Source organism: Oculina patagonica, chromosome 4 (assembly GCF_052425735.1).
Source record: "Oculina patagonica isolate OP01 chromosome 4, crgOcupat, whole genome shotgun sequence".
NCBI lineage: Eukaryota > Metazoa > Cnidaria > Anthozoa > Scleractinia > Oculinidae > Oculina > Oculina patagonica.
The window spans coordinates 10,713,372-10,724,802 of record NC_135761.1 but is presented as its reverse complement, the minus strand read 5'-3'; the positions used below and the strand labels follow the sequence as shown (position 1 = coordinate 10,724,802).

The window sequence follows — 11,431 nt, the reverse complement described above, 5'->3', positions numbered from 1 at the left end:
ACCGAAAAGTTACTTGTTTCTCCGAATAACGTTAATTGGTTTCACACTGTACAAAGTTTCTAGCCAATAATAGCTATGACGTATTTTCGAAGTGGCATCAGGTAAATAAACAAGCCAAATTTCGATTTGGATAGCGCCGATTTTTCTCGCGTTTTACAAAATGTATGTTTAAACTCCCGAGTTTTGGCGAGGCGATTACTCTTTTTACTGCAGTGATAACCTTGTTATCAGTTTGCGCTGAGAGTGTTTGAAAAACATGAAAACTGCTCTACAATTGGCGGTTTCCTGGAGACTGTAAATTAGACTCAAAGTGTTCACAGAGCTGCTTTTTACTTCTAAAAGTAGCCTAACAACGATCAGAATTTTTAACAACAAACTTTTAACTCTTGGTAAGGACGGGAAAAATACTGCATCCAAATAAAAATTAGCTTTGATGTTATACCTGATTCGCCACAGAAACAACAAGTTCGCTCTCACCTTCAAGGTCAGACGAGATTTTTTAAACCAGTTATACATACAAAAACCGCTCTAGTTGGCTAGTCAAAGTAGCTAATCACTGGTTTGGGTTTTTAATGGATTTTCTTTGAACTCAACTGACGTAAATAACAGTGTAGATTTTATACATTATTTTTATGATAAAATAAAAATTCGATGTCCTTTGCATCGTCTCAGCGTGGTGTGACTGAAGGTGTGGTCCTGAAGCAAAAAAACAAAACAATATTAGTTGGCGACATAATGGCCTGTGAAATACATTTATTTGGTTTTTTCGTTTGTTTTCACATGCCCCGGCCTGAAATAAAATAGTAAAGTGTAGAAGAAGACTGGCTACGTATCCTAGTTACCGTGAATGTAAGGCGATTAGATTTTTTATTTTCTCTTACATTCGTTGATGTATCAATAATTTATTCACTTGCGAAGCACCAACACAACTTCAACGTCCAAACGAAGACTAGATTAAACCAATGTTAATCGTAGATGCAGATTACTAAAGAGGTTACAATTCTTTTATTTACCCAATGAATAAACTGGAAAATACGTAGCGGCAGGAACGTGACTTGCACTCATCCTACCTAAAGAGCTTATCTTTTGCATAGATTTTTTCAGTTGATCGGTTGCCAATCAAGACACTCTGATCAAGAACTATTGGTATTGAAGGCTCTGACAAATCATGAAGATTTCTGCGCGCATAGAAAGTTTGAAAAAAAATTCACTGCAATTTAAAGACTGGCACGTGCCGCCAAATTTGTGTGTCGGTGTGTTTTAAGTCTGGTTCAAGTTGCCGAGGTGCAGATTTTTAATTTGGTTATGCAGGGCCCTGAATTCGCTTCATTTTAATTTAAGCATTTTCTAGCGCTACAACGGAAGAGATGAAAACAGTTACGTAACTAATCAAATTGTCAATTTTATTACATCAGAAGAATGACAGGTATAGACGAGGAAATAATACAATCTGTCATCATGCTACAAATCAATTATATGTACAAGTATTGGGCCTTTCCTAAGCAAACTTAATTTTCGAAATGTGAAAATGTCATCAATTTTAAACGTTTAAGTGAAAGACTATTTTTTTTTTACAACTTTTTTTTTCAATAAAATGCCCTCCGGGCGGATGGAATTTTACTTTCCAGAAATGTGTAGACGATTTAGCATCGTTCTAATGATATTTCAGACTGTTGTATTTACAGGATGGCTTCTTGTGTTCGTATCATCAGGCGGGACTCGATTATGCAAGGCAGTTACTCGATTGTGCCGAAGAGATATGTTGCAACGACGCCTTGAGCGGCTATGGGTGATTTTCATCCACAGTGTCGAAGCACCGTGGCGAAAAGTCTCATTAAAAATAAAATAAATGCACGGGTTGATTGCGCTTTTGCTGTACGCCAAGAACCACACCAGAAAATACACATCAGGTGACGTGCAAATGCTGTTGGAGAAATTCTGGAAGCACAACATGTTTTCTATCCAGAGGGGAAGCCAGCAAACAGCAAAGAGCAGAACGATTGCGACCAGCATGGCGATGATTCTCCTGTTCATCTTTTCAGTGTGGTAGTGGTGGTGATTTGGAATATGAAGCTCATTTCCAGGTGTCTCTCGCAGGCACAACTTTAACATCACGGCAGTGTACAACACGCCCTGGATTACCAGTGGCGCACACTTGAATAAGACGAAAATGGCCACGAAGTAAATCTCGACAGATTCTGACTCCCAAAAAGTCAGGTAACAAATGTTACTGCCCTTAAAATCCTGGACGCTTGCCAAGAACACCATGGGGACTGTGAAGACAATCGATGAGACCCATATTATCCCTATGATCCCGCAGGCCACCTGACGCGTTATGATCCTCCTTAGAGGAAAGAACACCACAATAAACCGATCAACCGCCATCGTGGCCAGACTTTGGGTGGTAACCAGTGCAGAAAGCGCCATTACAACGGACTTCAGTTTGCACAAAGCGTGTCCGAATTCGCCTTGGACCAACCAGCTGGACAAGGCCAGTGTGATGACGGCTTCTGTCGCACTGGAGACAGTGATCAGGATATCAGCGGCCGCTGTGTTGACAACAAAGAAGTTGTTTGGTGTCTTCATGTGATGGTTGTAGTTCTTTTCCACTATTGCTATAATAAGACTGTTGCCCACCAGGGAAGTCAAAATAATAACGCAGTAAGCTGCTACTTTAATCCCTTTGATATACTCAGGTTCTGAAAACAAATTTTCCTCGACTTGTAGTTCGCCCTCCGTCTGATTTTCCATTGTATCTCCTTGCCTTTTTTAGTGTTCTTGCTGGCTTGCCGGATAGAAGCTTAATGAAATCCCGCGGCGGGCGCGAGGTTTTTATCAGCTTAATTAAACCGCCAAACTGTGTTTAATTTGATCGACAGGTGTCAGTGTGTAATTTCAGGGGGTTTATTACTTTTGACTCATTGCCAGTGTTTATTACTTCCCAAAACTCTCCAGTTGATGACTTATTTTATCCCTTACTGACCTTGCTTGATTCATCCTCGATCCGTGGTGAGTCTTTCAACACTTGCTTTCCATTTTTCTCGGTTAAAAGAGACTACGATCTGTTTGGCGCAACTTTTAAAGTTGACTTTCCGTCACCATGCGTTGCTAACGTCTGGCACCAACAGATTTACATTTGTCGTTCCCATCATAGATGCATCAGGCGGCAAAAATTGCAACAGTTTCTCGATTGCCTTTGTAATATAGGGAAGTGTAATCTGACTTACCTTATTAGAACTATGAAACTTTCGAGAGATGTTTAAGTGTTCCATCCAATTTTATAAAATAAGTTCCTCTCTTAGAATTTGTCCGTGTTTTACAGAAGAACACCAAATGATGCCATCAGTCTTGAAAAAACTGTCAGAGTGTTCAAATAACAGATGAGAAGGGCAAATAAAGTGGCGCAGTACAGCTAAAAATGAAAGTTTTAAGATTCTCGTAATTACCGTCAATTTTCTTAGCCTTCCGGCATCTCGCGAAGATAAATAATTTCGTTAAGTTGGGTGTTCCTTAGATTTTTTTTTTTGGGAGAAATTGCTCGCCCTTGTGCTTCTCGTAACCGTGTAACGGGTGAGCTGATCATGAGCCTTGTGTTTCAAGCTGAGGGTAGGTTAAGAAAAACAGGTGTAAACGGCGATTTTTTTCGCGAAACGAGGACGATTGCAGGTGCTATGATTATATTTCACCTACGCAAAAACACTCGACAGATAAGTATCTCCTCGCTAAGCAAATGAAATTCGAAAGAACAAATACAGAGAACGGATGTTTCAAACCATGTACACTCCGAAGGCTGTGTGCCAGTGGATGTATTAGCTTAATATCGACTTGTATCTTGATATTCACGAGCCATCTTTCTAAATAAAGCCTTAAGGCATGACATCCACTGAATCAGTAGTTCCAAACGTTCTTAGTTAAAGTACTACATACTGAAGGCTAACTAACTGCAAACAACGAAAATTACATTTAGTTACTCTCTCAGTCTATTTGATTAAAACTATATTACAGCGAACGAAGCTGGATACTACAGTGCGGAAGTTGGTTCGTAACATTTGCCCCTTAAGAGTCCTACAACTTGAGTAAAAGTTCCCTTGCAGTTCGAAACACAGACTAAATTGGGGAATTGAAAGGGAGATGCGTCTCCATCAAACCGAAGGAGGCGAGACCTGTAAGGATTCAGATCGCAAGATAAAATGCAGCCAGTGCGTGGTGAATGCAAATAAAATTTATCAAAAAACTAAAGAAACAATTACGGCCCTGGTTAAGTCAATGAGGGCGTTATTGAGTCATCAAGGAAGGGAATTATTATGGCCTGCTTTTTATCAGGCGAAGGTGAAACTAAATACCCCAGGTGCAATGAGAGCGACCCAGTTAAACTTGTCTTGCGTTGCCTGATGAAAGCTGTGAGCCTGGTGAGTATTCGGACTCCAAAGTAAAGAATACCTGGCGAGAAGAGTTGGATATTAAAAACCTTTACTACTAGAGAAATCAGTCGGCATAACAAGTACCATTTAGTCAGAACAACTACAGCGGGATCTCCTATTCGAGAGTTGAATGAAACAAGTTGGTAAGTAAAGAAAGATCGGTATGGAAATGTAAAATGTCGGCTATTCGCAATGTTTTCTGATTGGGTAGTTGTAATCCGAAAGACTTCGCCAACGGAACGGAAACAGTAGTTGTTCCCCCGACTGAATGTGAAATCCAGTATTTTAAATACTTACACAAATGGTTGCTTGTTGATTATCGCTGATCTTGGTTGGTATCTTAGCTGATGAAAAAATATACAACCAATTAATACGAATCCAAACGAATAAGAAATAAAGATCAAAGAGCTCTTCGAGCCACGACTGAATTTTTTTTACCAAGTTTTACGTTTGATTTTCATACCTTGAATATACATGAGCAGAAGGTCATTCAAACATTTCTTTGATGCAATTAAAAAAGCAAAAAACGAGAAAACATGCGTGACAATTGCAGACAATCGGCGGTTGAGCCCACAATGTCTATTACATTGATATAGGATCTTTTCGTCTCACGTGATTGAGATTGTCGGATTAGCGGTAGCTCAGTCGAGAAGGTTTCAGGATGGGGTGTTCGAGGTCGTGAGTTCAAAACCCAGAGGTGTCGGTGCTTTTTTTTTCTTTTTTTCTGTTTTTACCCCGTAGCGCTAAAACGGTTTGTTTATTATATCGCTCCATAGGTATACATTGGAGAATAAAAGCATTTACATGTAAGCCGTAAAGTAATAACGCTGTAAATAAATATATTAGAACTTTTAGACTGATTCAGGTAAATATATGAAAGAGATCGATCGTGCATCGCTTTTGCGGCTCTCAATGTCCACTTTTTCGGCCGTCGAGTACTTTCCACACATAATTGTCAGCCGCATTTTGTTTCTTTGCTTTTGTCTTCCTTATTAAGCCTTAAAAGGCCGCCTTTATACGGCCGCCCTTGCTACACTCTTACTTCTATTAACAAAAAGTTTACAGCTGATGGACCAACCAACCAACTGTGGGAGTGAAGCCGGGCTACCCACTACACTCCTGAATTAAAAAATTCAGTCGTAAAAAGAAAAAAAGATAATGAAACCTGTATTTGTCGTCTGGAAGGGTCCAGTTGACTCGGAGGCGTCGACATTTCCTCTTCCTCTGTGGTGAAAAATGGACATTGATTAACTGTGAGTACTTTCTGAAGTAGTGTAAACTTTCAAAGGAGAGCAAACAAAAAAACAGAATAATTTGTACGTACGGCTGCAGTGGTCAGTCTGGTTAGGTGTAGAACTACTTTGTGTTGCGCTTTGAGAGGATGAGGGAGTTGTGTACTGCGATCTGTTGCTCAGTCTATTGTTACCTGGCGTGCTTGACCTGAAACACATAAAAAAGAATAAGTCTACAGATAAAGAAACGAATGAATTAGATATTTAGATGCTTTTAGCAAAATAAAGGACGATACAGTCATCTATCAACGAAGTTTAGGTCATGTGCCAAAACTACAGATGAATCCCGATAACTCGAACCAGCCGCTAACTCGAACCTTTTTCAACTCCACTTCAGGTCAATTTCTTACTAACTTTACCTCGAACCCCCGACAACTGGAACTCGAACCCTTTTCGATTTCCCTTAACGAATTGAGTTATCGGGATTCAACTGCACATTAAATAGAGATGGCCAAGGAGTTGCCGGGCTTACTAAGTAATTGTCGTTTATATAGACTTAGGCATTTTCCACCTATTGTTTGTTTAATTTGTTTTACAAAGAAATGATGCAAAACAACAATAATCGTCCTACCTGGCTGTTAAGGCAGGTGATGACATAGACATTGGAGAATATGGACCCCCGGCTGCTCCTAGGCCCGAAGGAGTGGCCGCTTCATAACTCCCGGGAGTGTTCGCCGTCCTTGACAAGTGCATGCCTTGGAGATGGGACCTGGAAAGACATAAAAACAGTTAAAACAACAACAACAACAACAACACTGACTCTATGTTACAATAACTTCAAAAAAATCATATTTTCACCACGGAACAGCAGAGACTCCCACAGAGGCCTGCCGATTACGCTAGTTTTACAGTGAAACCCCCAGAGACAGTCAAATTAGTGTCATCCTTTCAAATATTCTTTTACCTTAGAATAGTTCCAGGTGTTCCTCCTGCGGACCCTGGGCGCGACAAAAGCTGCTTGTTTGGCGAAGGTGTCCTTCTGACTGTACCTAGGTTAAGAATAATACAGTATAACAGTTTTGAATGGATTTTTACCACGCAATTAAAGAGTGAACGAAAGCGCAACATTGATCTGCAAACCTTGCAGCATTTCCTTCTGAATGTCACCTTATTTTTATAGTTTAATCACATGTCTTAGCAACGTTGTGCTTATGCTCATGCTTGCGTTGTAGGTGTGAATCACACAGACTCGAGTGCTAGCCATCTATTGATGTAGCACAACATCAGAATGCATTTTATTAAAACTACTCACCCATGAATCCGTTACACGGTGGCGTCCTCACGGATAATCTCGCTGGGCCAGATGCAGAGCGGGATAATTGGTTCTGGAACAAAAAACGGGATCAAAATGTCGCCTGTACGACCTCAAAACTGGATCAAAAAATACTCGACAATTACACTTTTAAAACCAATTGATCCCCCTGTACCTGCCACTGGTTCAACGCTTTATTTTCCTTTTGTGAGCTGTAAAGAAGTCAAGAAAATACAATTAGCGACTTTGGGAGGTAAAAACATTCCCGGAAATGACAAGTGCCGTTTTGGTTAATGCTGGAAAATGTAAACGAAGAATTCCGTTTGCAATTTTTATACTAGAGACGCATAATGCGTCTAGTTGAATTGTGTCTTCTGTTTTACGCGTCTGGTGTAAAAACGTGTAGAACAATCAGTGTGGGTTCGGCTAAACGTTCAAGACGAACGAAATCAAATAGTCCGTCTAAAGGCCCGATTTGTTTTGCGACGACCTGCTTCCATCTAGGATCGTAGAACAACGGTGATCTAATCCGAAGCTTGTGGGTTCGAATCCCACTGAAGTCAGATAAATTTTCTTTGCCTTGTGCGGTCCTCGATTTCCTTTCTAGACCTAACGCTCACTGAAGGCAAATTCCTGAGTTAAATTACGTTAGGGACCGTTAAAGCTGATTCTCTACTTTCAGACGCATAAAGAAGTTCGTCTCTTATTCCGTCGTTCAAGACACACGTATTGCCACCCTATGTATGTTGGAAAAATACTCGCAATGAATGAAGTAAATACAATTTACCTATTGGGTGGGGTCCTTCCGTAAGGAGACGCTGAATACTGGCTGCCCGTCGGAGATGGAGTGTGACCTGTAATATAGAAATAGATGCTTAATTAATGAACATTTACATCATTGTCGAAGAATTGATCAAACCAGTCTTATAAACTGACGAGGGATTCTCACGTTGTTACTATTGTAATGTTCTTTGCACTGAAATCAGACTCGGAATCTTGGAAATAAAAACGTGGCTACGATGAGACAAGGTTAGAACTTTATTTTGCTAAGTCTTACTAACAGATTACTGAGCGCGTTTTTGTTTTTGTTTTGAGTTTTAAGCAAAGCCAAATAAATGATTAAAAATTACAAGGGAGAGAGAGAACTAGCAAGGGTGCGGTATTTCTTTTTGTTTCTAAACCAGAAGTACATAGATTATGTACTTCTGTCTAAACACACACTTTGGCTGTTTATTGGCGAAGTCACTCTCGGTCTACAAGTATATTTCACTGCAGTTATTCACCTCGTTTCATGGGAGCTGCCCCTGGCGAGTTCCGATAATTGTGAGGGGTAACCGGTCTGCTTGAACTGTTAGCGAGTAATCTCTTCAGATGGCTGTTCTCTTCCTGTAGGACAGCAACTTCTCTGTCCCGCATTAAATATAGTAAAATAGCAAAGATTATGACTAAAATTTTAAAGTTATGATATATCAATAAAAGATGGTCAGATTTCGAGGTGCATCAAGCACTTTGTTAACGGTACGAGACTAACTTGTCACGTCGACAACTTCACGATGTTCACAATCTGCTATTCAGGAAACTAAGTGCCTCCCCGTTATTTTCCGTTATATTTAAAATGATAATGACTTCACTGAATACTAACAATGTGTTCCAGCTTTAAAGATTGTGGGGAGAACGTGCTAATTTAGGCTAACTATATCATGATAAACCAGATTGGCCGAATGAACATTAATTTCACGCAACTGTTGTAACTGCTTGGTAGGTCCAAGAACATAGATACACATAGATTTAGGTAGTGCTTTAATTAACCAGTACCGTTCAAGTTCTTGTAATCTCGACATTTGCCTCTGGAGTCTCTCCACCGCCAAAACCTTCAAGTGATGACAGTTTCAGTTATTACAGGCGTGATTCAGTTTCTCAAAACTGGAAAGATGTTTTCTTTTTATTTCAAGGTCTAACAGAGTTTCATGGTAAATATCAAATATATACAGGAACCAATAATAGATGTCATTTCTGTTTTTTTCTTCTTTTTTTTTTTTCCTTTTCATTTTTTACACTAACTTATGCAAATACTTCAGATTTTGATAGTTCCCCTTGTATGATACTTAGTGGTTGCCTCTCTATAATGGCGTCGCCGAACTAATAAATAGAGAGCCTATACCATGTATACTGTTGAAATCTCTTTCTACACTTGCATCTGACGGCTGGGCAGGCTAAAAAATCATTGACTGCTATTTTAAGATTTAGTGTTTAGAAAGAAAATATGAACGATTAATTAGCGAAAGCTATCCATTGGCCTGCCCTTCCCCTACATTTTTGTTAACGGAACGTAAGCTCCGAAAAGCCAAGAAAATACATCTGTCTGCACCCCTTCCCTTTTGAAAACATCTGCATCCTTTGCTGTTGCAGTTGACTATACCTTTTTCTCGTTATTTGCTGCTAGTCGCTGTCTGTGGCTCTTCTGAAACTCTATAACCTTATGATAAACGACAAGCAAATAAAGAAAAAATGAAAAGGTTACCCAAAACGCGCGTTATATTACACAACTCAGGAACCTGAGAGGGCCAATTTTCTTATTGCCGGTCCAATATTGTCTGAGGTTTTAAAACTGGCTATTAAAGGCTATGTTTACAAGGGTCCGGACCGGATGGGATGGGCTTGTGTTTACACGGTACTGTTCTGGAACCCGTCTGGAACGGATCCAGAACTGGACCTGCAGAACAGCGGGTCCAGTTTTGGATCCGTTCCGGACCGGCTCCAGAAAGGTCCCGTGTATACAGAAGGCCTATCTGGTCTGAAAATCGTACCGGATCCATTTAGATCCGGTCCCGGGTAAACATAGCCTGAGTTCTACCGCTCTTTTCAATCAAGCCCTGCAATAACATAGTTAATGGCAATAACTAATAATTTTATTAAAAAACGCTATGAACGTTCTTGTTTACCAACTGCGTCGTTGCTGATAAAAAAAACGCGATTGCAAGGAGCAATTTTTATTCATTTCAAAACTTGACCTACTCAAACTAACTTTCAGCCCAGAAAACATTCAAGTTAATGCATTTCTAAGGTAAGTTTAGGAATTTTTTACCTGTGACAATTGTGAGTGGTATTTCTTGGACAAATTGGCAGGGTCGGTGAAGTACATCTCAACTTCGGGTTTCATCTAGGGTGGAGACAAATAAAAGGAATTGAACAATTTGATTTAATCACTCAGTAAAACAAAAGCAACGTCCGAAAAAATTTAATTAAAGGTAAATGATTGATTTAGCTTACTTACCTGCGATGATAATACAATTGAGTTACATGTCCTTCTGCATATTGTACAATGGTCGGGACTTGCTGTTAATCCAAAAAAGTTTCAGTCATGTTTGTATTTGAATAAAATTATAACATTTAAAAGCTTCGATCTTTGCACACTAACTACTCACCTTGCAGACAATCTGCACAATAAATATGTCCACAGTTAGTGAGAGAAAATATCTTTCCTCCTCCAGGTCGAAAGAAGCAGTTATTGCAATGGACCCAATCTGCCATCTACTGAAGATGATGCTGGAGAAACAATTGAAAGCGATGTAAACAAGCAGCAGCTCTTTTTTCCTGATCGACTTTTACAGCTTCTTCAAGTTCCGCCGCAATTCGTTACAGAGTTGTTTGACCCGGCGCATCGTTTGGTTCCCTGGCAGTATTAAAGTATTATATTCTGGCGATTTTCCAAAACAGAAAGTTTGTTTAAAGAAATCCAGAGTAAAACGATCAAAAGGAATTCCTGAATAAAGTCAATCGTTCAACGGAAAGTTTTGAACAGTGTACACAATGGTTTCACCGTGTTCTCCGAACTGCGTGCTTCGACAACTTCTGTCCGCTGCAAAGAAGGCCAATGCCCAAGAACAGTTAAAAATGTCTGGAAATAAGTTGCTTTCTATACGAGAAAGCGAATCCGTAAAGAAAACAGAACTCAATTCTCAAAGAATCACTGTTGAACTTGCTCCAATTTGCAAACAAAAATTGGCGGGAAAGTGCTGCCCGCCCGCGTCAACGCTTTGCAGTTTTTACTGGGGTGGGGTGAGGAATTTACATTTCAAAAGCGTTGATGGGATTTCTACTTCAACTTTTAACTTTATTTAAGCTTAGTTGTATTCCGTCTTAAAAGTTTTAATACAACGATATTTGCCAAAAGATGGAGAGAAATAAGACTAAGAGTTACAGACATCCTGGAAAAAGCAAGTCAGTGCTGCAAAAAGCGTAAAAAGCTTGTTATACAACTTTCTCTTCCTTAAATTTGATCGATTTGTGTGTTTAAGGGAAATAGGAAATTAAGCAGTAAAAACGTTCTGAGTAGCAACTGACGATGAGATTTCGTCGCAGTTACAGAGGAAACCTAAAAAAATGCTTCAAGTGGTTTTATAGCTCAAATGGTGGAGAGCATGTTCGCACCGCTTCACAAAAACCGTTTTCAAGCTGTAACACAA

At 39.7% G+C, this 11,431-nt stretch overlaps 2 protein-coding genes across 2 annotated transcripts; both read right to left on the bottom strand.

The window, feature by feature from the left end:
• Positions 1-554: 554 nt before the first annotated feature.
• Positions 555-11,222, bottom strand: LOC144649547 (putative E3 SUMO-protein ligase RNF212). The gene is made up of 15 exons (XM_078509061.1): positions 10,391-11,222; positions 10,240-10,301; positions 10,051-10,125; positions 9,385-9,441; positions 8,781-8,836; positions 8,249-8,370; positions 7,753-7,819; positions 7,141-7,177; positions 6,966-7,038; positions 6,618-6,702; positions 6,285-6,422; positions 5,746-5,861; positions 5,587-5,645; positions 4,719-4,765; positions 555-696 (listed from the first exon to the last, which is right to left on the bottom strand). The coding sequence occupies exons 1-15, from the start codon at positions 10,494-10,496 to the stop codon at positions 669-671; spliced, it is 1,128 nt and encodes a 375-aa protein (XP_078365187.1). The 5' UTR covers positions 10,497-11,222; the 3' UTR covers positions 555-668.
• LOC144649548 (neuropeptide FF receptor 2-like) lies at positions 1,440-4,702 on the bottom strand. Its single transcript, XM_078509063.1, has one exon. The coding sequence runs from the start codon at positions 2,749-2,751 to the stop codon at positions 1,666-1,668; it is 1,086 nt and encodes a 361-aa protein (XP_078365189.1). The 5' UTR covers positions 2,752-4,702; the 3' UTR covers positions 1,440-1,665.
• Positions 11,223-11,431: the final 209 nt, after the last annotated feature.